This window comes from Bradysia coprophila (assembly GCF_014529535.1).
Source record: "Bradysia coprophila strain Holo2 chromosome X unlocalized genomic scaffold, BU_Bcop_v1 contig_26, whole genome shotgun sequence".
Classification (NCBI taxonomy): domain Eukaryota; kingdom Metazoa; phylum Arthropoda; class Insecta; order Diptera; family Sciaridae; genus Bradysia; species Bradysia coprophila.
Window position 1 is genome coordinate 2,158,135 of NW_023503313.1, and position 12,033 is coordinate 2,170,167.

Below are 12,033 nucleotides of genomic sequence, written 5' to 3' on the forward strand. Positions count from 1 at the left end.
ACACATTTGTGATGATTAGAAATTCGATAGCTTATGTATGACTTTCATTAAAATGTCAATACTCATGTCAAAATAATCGGCAGACAAGTAGGACATTTTTCTCACATTTTCATGTCGTGAACTATTTTATTCTTAGACACCCTGTTACACATTTCTGTCACAAATGTGGTTAAAAGTAACTATCATAATTTGTCTCTAGACGCATAAGAACCATTGTCAAGGACCACCCTGTAACCTTTAGGCATTCTAAACAAAATTTATGTTTAGAGAAATTTCTGGGCAAAAATATTGTGGAACATTATGTAAATATTAAATCATTGTTTCCATCTGAAATATGATAAAAAAGTAACATTTTCTCACTTTGACCACAATGTTGGACCACCCTATATTGTCCAAAAAGCTCGCAGAAACATTTATTTGCTGTCGGAAATTATCTATCGATTTCGATATCATCAATTAATATATTAAAACTAGCACTGTATCCCGGCCTTCGGGATACTTTTTGTTTGAATTGATCGAAAAGGTTCCCCTCCCTGACAGGATTTCCAATTGGTACCCGAGCTTTTCTGTTATCAAGGGCTATGCAAATCACCCAAAACACCCTTTGCATCTTTCATGGACACTGATAGTTCCATGGCTGCTGGACTATAATTCACCGATGTGAAACAAAAACTTCATGAACATTTTTAGTGATTGTGTGCGATTGTATTAACTTCTTGCTAAAAAAATCAACAGCCTCCGTCTAGACCCCATATTAAGTTTACAAACTCTTCTTTGCGTCGGAATCGCCAGCATTATCAGCTTCCATCACTTCAAAAGTAAAGCCATTTTTACATAGATTCTCGATCAAATTCGTCTTGCCGAAAGCATAGCCCGGTGGAAGAACTCCTCCTCTATCATTCGATAAGAAAAATTAATTTAATTGAAATCGAAGCTGAAGATTAATGGGAGACTTACTTTCCGGGCATCTGAGAACTTTCGTTTAGAATTGTAGTAGCAGATAATAGTAAAGCTACACAAGTAGCGCCATATCCAGGATTAATGCCTGTCACTTTGGTTACATGCTTTTTAACCGGTTCACCATTCGGTCTGACTTTGTAATCAGATGATCTTTCATTCCAACCGTTGCCTTTGAATAGAAATATGAATTGAGTGTTGTTCATTTTCTGCTCCGGAGGTCCCTCATGGCTGGCGGCTCCAAAGGAAAATAATTTTGGATACTGAAACCGAACGAAGAAGTAAGATCAGTTGACAGCTGGAAATGAACTGCAAACGTACCGTTAGCAATAATTGTCTGCCGAACGCAAATCTAGTCAGTAGTGCGAACAGTCCTGCTGTTATGAATAACACTAGAACTTCCAAAAAAGATCTGAAGAAAAAAATATAAAAAATTAAAAATCGAACTTTCGATCAAACCAATTTAATTTGCAGTACACGTACTTTACGGTGAAGTAGTTTCGTATTTGAACTGGAGCCTTTTTTTCCTCTTCGAACATCAATCGCTGAGACCTCATCACGACTGACCTATCCGCACCGGGAAATGGTAAGCAATATGTATTCTTACCACCAACCGGATAACTGGTGTAGGGTGATCTACAAACCATAATTTCAAAATCAATTACCATTCCGGATGTTCGTGCATTCATTCTTTCTACCTTTCTCTCATCACCGGTCCAATCACTGGTAGTCTTTCCTTAAACAGTTTTGATCGCAGACCTCTCAGCTCATTAGCATGGGCTAAATTAACAGATTTTGATTTTCCGATTTCTGAGTATTTTTATGAGGAACATTACCTAAACCATAAACAGCTGACTCCCATGTACCATAATGCAATGCTGCTCCTTTTTCCGGTGTACCCGGACCAATGTATTTGAACCACATAAATGATTCGATGGCATTGACTTGTCCATCAAATGTTTTTTCGAAGAACACCGTTCCTAGGTCCGCCGGAATGGAATCGAAGCCACAAGCTGATACAATGTACACTTCATTTTCGCGAGCCAATTCATTGTACTCGAGTTGCATTCGTTCCATAAATTGAGGCTCTCCACTGACATCGACGTGATGGGTTGATTCTTTAATGCATGCCTTAATCACTGCTTCACCATAAAACCGATACGGACCGCAACAGTTGACGACAATCTGGTTCGAATTATCAGAATTTAATTTTGTATTTCGGTTTGAAAACAGCTTATACCTTAGCCTGACGAGCCATTTTCTCCAGTGATAACTCATCACCTACATCAGCGATGATGATCGGAATTTTGGACAGGTCTGTATCTGCCTTTTTACCGATTTCCTTCAAAACGGATTCCAGTTTTTGTTGACTCCTACCCGCAATGCCCCATTTTAAATCGGCTAACAGTTTAACCGCATGCAGTACGGTGTATTTACCGGTGAAACCAGTAGCCCCGAAGATTATAACGTCCAACTCTCGTGTCATTTTGTCTTTTCTAAAAATCCACAAAATAAGAAAACATTAAATTTTTGATAGTTTGGTAAATCGTGAGGTAATCTGTAAGGTGTCGTTGTAAGTCTTCTTTCAGGTTTCAAGTTTTATCTTCAAAAAAAAAAAATCTTAGATTTGTACCAACTCGGAATTTAATTTTAGAATTAGAAGGCTAATACACATTCACCATGTTTTTAAACTTGGGTCACAGGCGCCATTGGCAAATTAGTTTTAAAGTAGAAAATGGATATCAATGACCAGGTGCCTTTCATTATTCTTTCATTTGTTAAATTTACCCACCACCACCACCATGCAACTCGACCTCAAATTGTTTTCTATCTACCTACCTAAAGGTAACACCTTCACTTCATCGTTACTGTCAAATGGATAGATACATTTCTGTCTATGTTCGTTCATTCAGTTCGTTCTTACTGTCTGATGGAATTAAAAATTTCCATTAAATCAATTTTATCGATTCCATAAGTAGTTATTTTTTGAACTCAGTGACGAAAAGCAAAAGTTTCGTTGCATTGGGAAAAACGTTGAATGTATCTCGATGATAATTGTTTTTTCATATATGCGAAGTAAATAACCTAATTTTCTCCAATCAAAAGTCCATGAGAAAATGACGCTTTGTTTGATGACAGTTTAAGATAGAAAATGTATATTTTCCACCCTCTTGTTTCGAAAAATTGTGTACCAAATGGAGGTTTTTGTTTTGGAGAAAAACAGTTAATCACACCACTCACATATGAAAAACGTTGTGTTCACCTCTGGAATTATCTAATTTCCTTCCTCGGTAAACAAATAACTGTTTTAGGCACACGATGTGTGTTTATTGTCAGACTCGGCAACCTCGAGTGAGAATCTATACATCTAATGCCTAAAATAGTTATTTATGTCACCGAGTTATCAATTCTTTTTTAGGCGTTAGGTGTTGTTTGGTGTTGCCAAGGCCCATCTCAATAGAACAAAATGACAAATGAAAATGAAAAATCATCTCTTGAATGTGTGTGTCGTTTTCGTGTAACTTGAATTTGACATAATTATTTATGCGCGAAGGTTTTGAAAGTTGCAGTAAATGTTTGACGTTTGCTGAATAAAATCGTTTGAATAGGATGATTTGCAGTCAGAATCGGTTCATTGAATTATGGTATAGTTGCATTTAACGTTTTTTTCTAACTAGTGTTAAAATATCACGATTTTGTCGCGTATTTCTGTCGTTGTTCCTAACTTATGCTGAAAGAATTTTTTTAGCGAATTTTTTGGCGACTCACATGCATTAGAAAAATAACTATTCTCAATAAATGGCAACGAAACAGTTACTTTTCATCACTGAGTTAAGAAAACTCTTTTTCTTCTCTCATTGTCATATTGAATTTCCATTTGTATTATTTGTTCTTCACCACCCGGACAGACTATCGACATAATACGCATGTTATGCACTAATAAAATGAGTCTATTTTTAGTATGAAATGAATAAAAAAGTATTATTAATGGTTATAGGGCCCATAAAAAATGTTAGAAATTTTCCGTACGAGAAAATTTGAAATTTTGTGATGAAAGAAAAACTTTTATTTTCTGTTTAAGTTCAGTTGTTCAAAATACAAAAATTGAATTACACACACGGAATTTTGAAAACCAACATATTTTCTATTTTGTGGTTACTGGTTTTTTTGAGAATTTTGCATGTATTTTTATATGGAGAAATCGAAAACTCAAGTACAACACAGAAACAGAAAATGTGTCGGTTTTCAAAATTCCATGTGTGTATCCGTTAAGATAAAAATGCATGAGGATTAGAGATGAGCGGGCCGCCCGAAATACATCGGCCCGACCCGACCCGACCCGGCCCGATCGGGTTCGGGTCCGGGTTTTGAAAATTCATTCGGGCCGGGTCGGGTCGGGCTTTGAAAACAAAAATTCGGGCCGGCCCGACTTAGAAATACAAATTTAAAGTAAGCCAATAAAAGCCTATAAAGCATGAAACACTAACTTATTTTATTATTTTACTTCGCGTATAAGATTATTGCAAAGCTTTTATGCGTAGAAAATGATTTTTCATTAAATTTCTTATAGTAAAAAAAAGTCGGGTCACGTCGGGCCGATGATTTTTTCGGGTCGGGTTGGGTCGGGCCGCGAAGAGAAAAGTCTCGGGTCGGGTCGGGCTCGGGTTCAAAAAATTGGATCGGGCCGGGTCGGGTCGGGTATTGAAAAAACGTCGGCCCGCTCATCTCTAATGAGGATCCGTCAGCCGATAACCGATATATTCTATTTATAGCTACCAATATTTACTGCACAATTAAATTAAAACGCTGTAACATACCGGCTTCCAGTGAATTTATAATGATGCATTCATTTTCTTAGAAATTTATTTTGGAATGTTTAGAACATCAAAAAATGATCTCATTCTCTCTGTCTTTCTCTCAGATTATTTACATGAAATATTATTGTTGGTTAACTCATCACCGGTACCAAAAATATAAACAAAAAATGGTTATTCCAACACCGAATTAGAATGAATAATATTGCGAATGTTGACTCGATTAATATTTTATTATCGCCGAGGAAACAAAAATAAAATTGTTTTCTTATGTAATGAGTCAAAAAGTGCATACACAATCGGTAAATTTATCTTGAAAAAGTCTGAGAAAACAAAATTTTGCTGATAAAAATGTAATGTGAACTTTAGTCTCTCTTACCGCAAACTGTATTCAATTTCTTATGATATTGTTCCTGCCTCAGTTGAATGTCAACTAATTGCGTGTAACTTTGTGAATTCAGCTCTAGCTCTAATGTTACTCTTTAAACATCACACAGCGATAAAAAAAAACTCTTGTCCTGCCATAGACTCTGAACAACACACCCAAATTTAATGCGATACGTATAGAAATGTAATGCTGGCTGGTATAACACACAATACCTTATTAAATACGATATGGTGTCTACCAACAATATACTAGCAGAGTACACTAAAAGAAATTCTCTTTTTTCCTATTCCGAGCATGACGTGGGCTTCATATTGTATATATTATACACACACTCCACACACCATCGTTGTAATATTTAAATGAATAAAGCGATTTCTTTCATTAAAATTCCATTTTAATAATTGCATCTACACTGACTCATCGATTTAAAATTCTAAACATATGCGTACGGCATGTCTTCCTCCAAGCCAGCTCTCTAGCAATATTACACCAATTGTTTACAAAATTAGGAGGCCAAAAATCGTACAGTGTCCGCTAGTAAATTTCATTATTGTAGACGTGTATGAATGAATACAGTGTAATGAAATTTACGAGTGTGATATGCGGACACTGTACAATTTTTGGCCTCCTAATTTTATAAACAATTGGTATGATATTGCTAGAGAGCTGCCTTGCTTCCTCACATCGATGTACAAAACGTCTTAATATTGTAGCGACATAAAGGTTGTACTGCGCCCACTGGTGCATTGAATCATTTGAAGCTGCTCAAGTCAAATATAGGATCAACTAGTGGCGGCACCAGTCTCTGAACATGTAGTCAGTCACCTATTTTTCTTTCATTAATAAAAATGTTTATCAACGAAAGAACAGTAGATATCATGTCCGGTACATGTCCGGTCCGGAGACTGAATATATATTTGTTGGTAAGTAGACTTAATCTGATTTCACAATTCATTGAGAAGCATTCTGGGTTTTCACTAGATAGTGTGAACGAGGGGTAATACTAGTCATTCTATTTTGTATTTTCTACATTATAGTGTAGCTATCGAGTCTGGTACTTCCTTTGTTTAATGCATTTTCAACAAATTGATATAACTGAGGGGTCACCGACTAGTTTTCGAAGTAGCAAATTTTTGCGTTTTTTTGGTATTTATGGTTTAGTCGAAGCCTAAAATGGCGGACACTGTTCCCTAGGGAATCAAAAAATCTTCCATATCCGGGTAAATACCAAAATAAATACCTATAAATCTCAATAAATCTGATAAATCTTGAAGAGTGCGAGACCTCTCGGATATAACATTTTTGGCAAAAGAAAAGAAATGCTTTAATTCATATTCACAACACTGTAGGTGTAATCTTACGACGCAACTGTCCGCTAATGATGATGTCGCTGTTAGCCCTATTAGACTTAGACAATTCATTTGGGAGGTGTCGACGAACAGCTCATCCTTTTTCAAAATACTATAAACTGACAGATAGTGTGAGCGATTGGAACTTCTTTAATAGTTTAGCTGCAACGCTTTTAAATCGTATCTTCTCTTTGGCGAATGTCTGATGAAGTATGAAGTATGTCTGAAGATAAACTAAAAACAAGTTTTTGGGCTGACTGTAATCCTTGTGTTTGGCATACTCAAACATCCATCTCTTAACCTTTCACCAGGCTGGAAGCATCAGCAGTTCGAATCTATTACTTCATTTGATTTAAGTATTCTCAAGATCAGCTCTTGAAGAGATTTGTTTCAACTCTTCTTTTTTTTTTTAAAACAAGCCATTTGGTATAAAAGACCGCACTAGTCAGAGCCTGTAGTTTGTTACTAACGCCGTTATCGATAAAACAGGCGTAACAGATTTATAAGAAATTGTAAAACTCAGAATTTAGAGTTGTACCGAGTTTGTTTTCAATCGTTAAGACATGTAATGGCTCTAGGTAGACAACACATATACTGCAGCAATGGAATAAATTATTGTAACGGTCGTGGGAACTTGGAACTTGATCTTTACGTGTATGTGGTGTGGTGTAAAGTGTACATTTATCTGCATTGATTTTATTATTTTTTACAGCCGATCAAAAATAGCAGGAACAAGTTCCAAGTTTTATATGTGACCGTATGAAGAACGAGAAATTATAATTTTTGGCGCCAATATTCTTACAATATAGAAAGGCTATACCGACTGGTAAGTTCATATCGCCCATAGAAGTGAAACGTAAGAATACGAAATTCAAAACAGTTTTTACTTAATGTCGCCGAAAAACTTCAGTAAACATCAGATGTCAGTTCGTGGTTGGAAAAATCTTGTAGTTGGTTTGTTTCTCTGTCAAGTTAGTTGATTTTACATATTCTATTATCGTAAATTCGCAGTAATGATACTTAGACGTTTCATTCAAATATCTTACGTAATTCGCTTTAATAAATTGAAAATTCTACCCGTCCACCAGACGTTATTTTGCTCGGTATAAGTGAGTTCAATAGGCGATACCATTCATTCTTCGATTTGTTTCTATTTTACCAGATTGGAAACTTGAACGGCACGGTATCAACTAACAACAGTACATTCACGACAATCACGACACCAAAAATGAAATATCTAAATCAAACCGAAGCGACAAATATTGATATCGAACTATTCAATGATTACAAATTCAGCGTAGATCAACTGATGGAACTTGCAGGTTCGTTGTTTTTCCAATTTGAAGTCATAATTTTCTTTATAAAAAATACGTCACAAATAGGTCAGGCTGTCGCTCATTCCATAGCAAAAACGTTTCCGGTTCAAGAGTAAATCAATTCCGGCACAGAGGAGGAAAAAGGTTTTCTTAACTTCTTCTCCGTTCACAGATTACCATCGAACAAATTGCTCGTTTGTTGTGGTCCTGGTAATAATGGAGGCGATGGACTAGTAGCTGCTCGACATTTATCGCTAATGGGCTATGAGCCGACAATTTACTATCCACGAATGGTGGACAAAGAACTCTATCGCAATTTGGTACATCAATGCAAATCGATGGACATTGAATTGGTGCAGACGGTCGAATTGGAACAGGCGAACGAATATGGTCTCATTGTTGACGCTCTATTTGGATTCAGCTTTAAGCCGCCAGTTCGGCCAGATTTCCTTAATATTATGGATGTCATGAGACGAACTACCAGACCCATTGCAAGGTGATCTTTAGCATTTAGATTGAAATTTCACTTAAGGTTTTTCGCTTTTGCCTAAATTGTTGAAATACTCCTGACCGTAGAGAATAAGTGTCGATACGAGGGTATTGACCTAAAATAAAGATTGGCGTGCCCGACCAGTCGAACTTCAGAATTTTCAACTCCATAGCACGCTAGGCCTTCCAACAAAAAATTAATTTTCCTACCGCTGTTGTCATTTAAAAGAGACCAATACCTTCATTTTGACTTTGAATTTGGATTTTTTACGACGTAAACTGACTGACCTTTGCTAGGACCTTCGAACTCTTGCACCAATACTTCTACAAATCTGCCCCCAGCCGTCATTTCAGTGTTGTTTTTATGCGATCAGAATTAAAATGCCAATTTAAAATTACAGCATCGACATTCCCAGTGGTTGGGACGTTGAGAATGGCCCACCCGAAGATGGAATCAAACCGACGTTACTGATTAGCCTAACAGCACCGAAAATGTGCGCAAAATTCTACACCGGGAAGTATCACTTCTTGGGCGGTAGATTTGTGCCGCCTTCGCTTCAAGAAAAGTACAAATTGGATTTGCCAAACTATCCGGGCGTAGACACTTGCGTTCAGATTTGAATTTCGTCATAGCCTCAAACCGTTTACATCATCCATAAAATCCAATAAATGCACTCGCGACAGAGCAACAACGCTTGCCGATGGTTTTTATTTTGTGCGCTTCTCTGCTTCTCTATAAATACAATTTAATGAGCTCATCGCTGACCGCTGACGGTGTCAATATTCCAAGATCGGTGAACAGCAATGTGATGAACGCGGGTGGTGTATAGTCAACTAATGGATGAACTTGTTGCAAATCGCCGGCCAATTGTTTTTTGTTGTACTTGTAGTCGTTGGGCAGATCGCATTGATTCAGCGGATACAGTCGAGTGAATTTGAAACTTTCAGCCAATACGTAGAACGGTTTTTTCATTTCACGGGCGCACACTGCCATTGTAAATGCACCAATTCGATTGATAATGCCACCGCTTTCGACGACTCCCTCAGCGCCAACCATCACAATGTCTATACTTTCCATGACGTAGGCAATGGATGAATCCAGAATTAACGTACATTCGATACCAGCTCGTTCCAGTTCAGAGTGCATCCGTGCGCCGTCATTGCTAGGCGTACTTTGTGTGACATAAACGTGAAAACGTTTATTTGAATTTGCTGCCAATTTCAATGTTTCCAGCACGACTCTTGATCGTGAGTGGGTCAATATTCTCTGGAAATGATCATCATCAATGGTAAGATAACTTTAAAATGAGACGAATAGTGGAAATAGCTTACACAACCGTCATTGATGTACTGTGCACCTTTAACTGCTATTACACCCCGTGAATCCAACAATTTTTTCAGAAATACTTGACCCCGGTGAACCATTATTTCCTTACACTCGTCCATTGTCTTGTCATCGAATTTTCCCAGCGTAATGAAACGTGAAAACAGTTCACTACCGGACACCACAGCCGTTATCGGATAATCGGAATTTCGCATAGCTTTGACAGCATTTCGGATTGTCGAATGGAGCTCTTGAATTGTGTCAACTGAAATGGCAGAAAAACTCTGGGTAACGAAATCGACGACTTAGTGCATTTCTGGGACTCACAATCGGTTCGCTCCACCAAGACCAGTAATGTCTTTATAGCCGCTGTAAATTAAATGAATTTGAAATGTTACAGTGATATGTCAACAGAGAGATTAGCAATACACGCACCTATTCCGGCCGACAAATTCTTGTCATTTTCCAACAGGTCCATGAAATATTTTTCAACGTCTGCAACAATTTAGTTGATTGATAAGTAAATGCGTAAATTGGTGCGTCATCTATGATATACTCACTCAGCTTCACAGCTTCATTCTTAGGAGTATTTTTACCCATTTTATTCCTAGAGTTGCTAAAATTGTCAGCAATTTAGATCCGTAAAGGACATTCAAAATATTATTTATAAAGCAGAAGTTGGATAATGAGATTACGGTGAATCTGTCACAGTTGTCATTATTATACGGATGACAGGGATGACATTTAAACATTACATTGAAACTATACTTAAACGCTTTCACTTTCTCTGAGAACAAAAAAAAAATAATTTTGTAGAGATCATGAGTGGCAAATTTCAAAATATTTTGCATGGTGACATGTCATAAATAATGAAGATCTTGTACGGGAATGAAAGTGGAGAATTTAAAAAACGCTTCTCTTATTTCCGATAAGCTAATTGTTTTAGATTTGGAGATATTGGACCGACAAGATTTCTGTATAAATCTAAATCCACATTGTTTGGCAGTTGTCAAAAGTACTACGTAAACATCGTAACAGTAACCTTTTTGAATACCAAATACTTCCAGTCAGCAGGCTCAGTTTTTATATCGTTTATTTTAGTAGTTCAAGCCATAAGTGCGCTTCAGAATTTAAATTTTCGATGAATCGATGGATGAACCAATGAACTAAAAAATAAATTTCAACCCATTCCCTAATGAAAATAAAGCGATTTGACCAAACACAACGCTGCTTTCGATTTGGCAGTTGTGCGTTTAATTTTGAATTTGCAGCGGACTTATACTGTGAATTGTTACACGTGAGAGTTGAGTTAAAACATATTTTATGTGACGAAGTAAAAGTACAAAAGCGCCATCCTCGTTCTCAATACAGTTTTTAACATTCAAAAGTATCGACATATTATACATTTCTTATTTCTCCAAATTCTCTCATTTCTCCATAACGAGTATATATGGAGAAATGAGAGAAGTAAGCAAAATAAGAAATGGATAATATGTCGATACTATTGAATGTTAAAAACTGTAGCTTCAGTTTCTTGAAGTTTACACTAAAGTCACAACTGCGCCATATTCAGCTAAAGAAAATTTGCTGACAAGTGATGAAAACGTCAACAAGATCCATGTTCTACTGTTATTATCGTTATTCAATCACAAAACACATTCGACAAATCTAGTCCACTCAGCAAACATAGACAGACACACACACAATGATTAATGCCTTTTGGTTGGTTTTTTGTGTTTTTGTATTTACCTTCAGTTGTCATGAAGAATATGCTTCCTAAAAACACAAAAATCCTGGCAAAACAATAGTAATAGTGTTATGCTCGAGAGATCACATGGTGGTGCTGATGCTTACTTAGGAATTTCATGGGTACTCAGACATGCCAGCTCGACCTCTCGACTCGAGTATAACTCAATGGTCATATCTATAGAAAATGTTTGTTGGCTGAGTGGATTAAATTTTTGTAGAATAATTTTCGAGATTTACTGCATATTTACATAGCAATGTTAAAGTTACAGATGCAAAATTTTGTTCTTTGACTTTTGAACAATAGAAAAACATTACGTCTGTCACTTTTACTTTGCTAAGCCTTAAGAAACGAAAACAGTAATTAAATAACTGTATAGCCGACGTAATACAATTACTTGATATAAAAATTGAACTGGCCTGGGCGTAGATTCTCGTAGCGTTCGCAACTTTAAGAATTCATGACTTGACACATTGAAATTAATTGCGGCTTGTCAACTTTCGGCACCCTGGACTTTACTTGAATAGTCGAGGAATGTCTCCAAATAAATTTCTAAAAATCCAAAACTGAATTCTAGATTTTTAGAAATTTATTTGGATGCATTCCACGACTATTTAAGTAAAGTCCAGGGTGCCGAAAGTTGAGAAG

The 12,033-nt window shown here is 36.6% G+C and overlaps 3 protein-coding genes across 8 annotated transcripts; 1 reads left to right on the forward strand and 2 right to left on the reverse strand.

Moving 5' to 3' along the window:
- Positions 1 to 683: 683 nt before the first annotated feature.
- Positions 684 to 5,507, reverse strand: LOC119069227 (saccharopine dehydrogenase-like oxidoreductase). Of its 5 annotated transcripts, none has more exons than XM_037173265.1 (8): positions 5,373 to 5,507; positions 2,198 to 2,453; positions 1,794 to 2,142; positions 1,656 to 1,737; positions 1,441 to 1,593; positions 1,279 to 1,369; positions 958 to 1,220; positions 684 to 893 (listed from the first exon to the last, which is right to left on the reverse strand). In XM_037173265.1, exons 2-8 carry the CDS (start codon positions 2,441 to 2,443, stop codon positions 761 to 763), a joined length of 1,317 nt encoding a protein of 438 aa, XP_037029160.1. In that variant the 5' UTR covers positions 2,444 to 2,453; positions 5,373 to 5,507; the 3' UTR covers positions 684 to 760. The 5 variants fall into 5 exon arrangements, with proteins under 5 accessions (XP_037029160.1, XP_037029159.1, XP_037029157.1 ...); XM_037173264.1 differs by having other exon boundaries at positions 5,295 to 5,418; XM_037173262.1 differs by lacking the exon at positions 5,373 to 5,507 and adding an exon at positions 5,152 to 5,264.
- Positions 5,508 to 7,313: 1,806 nt separating this feature from the next.
- LOC119069259 (NAD(P)H-hydrate epimerase) lies at positions 7,314 to 9,011 on the forward strand. 2 transcript variants are annotated; one of them, XM_037173316.1, is made up of 5 exons: positions 7,314 to 7,480; positions 7,672 to 7,831; positions 7,892 to 7,937; positions 7,998 to 8,321; positions 8,716 to 9,011. In XM_037173316.1, exons 1-5 carry the CDS (start codon positions 7,400 to 7,402, stop codon positions 8,933 to 8,935), a joined length of 831 nt encoding a protein of 276 aa, XP_037029211.1. In that variant the 5' UTR covers positions 7,314 to 7,399; the 3' UTR covers positions 8,936 to 9,011. The 2 variants fall into 2 exon arrangements, with proteins under 2 accessions (XP_037029211.1, XP_037029208.1); XM_037173313.1 differs by having other exon boundaries at positions 7,402 to 7,612.
- On the reverse strand, positions 8,978 to 10,366 carry LOC119069244 (translation initiation factor eIF-2B subunit alpha). Its single transcript, XM_037173297.1, has 5 exons — positions 10,199 to 10,366; positions 10,074 to 10,133; positions 9,966 to 10,007; positions 9,647 to 9,903; positions 8,978 to 9,581 (listed from the first exon to the last, which is right to left on the reverse strand). Exons 1-5 carry the CDS (start codon positions 10,236 to 10,238, stop codon positions 9,048 to 9,050), a joined length of 933 nt encoding a protein of 310 aa, XP_037029192.1. The 5' UTR covers positions 10,239 to 10,366; the 3' UTR covers positions 8,978 to 9,047.
- Between the last annotated feature and the right edge of the window lie 1,667 nt (positions 10,367 to 12,033).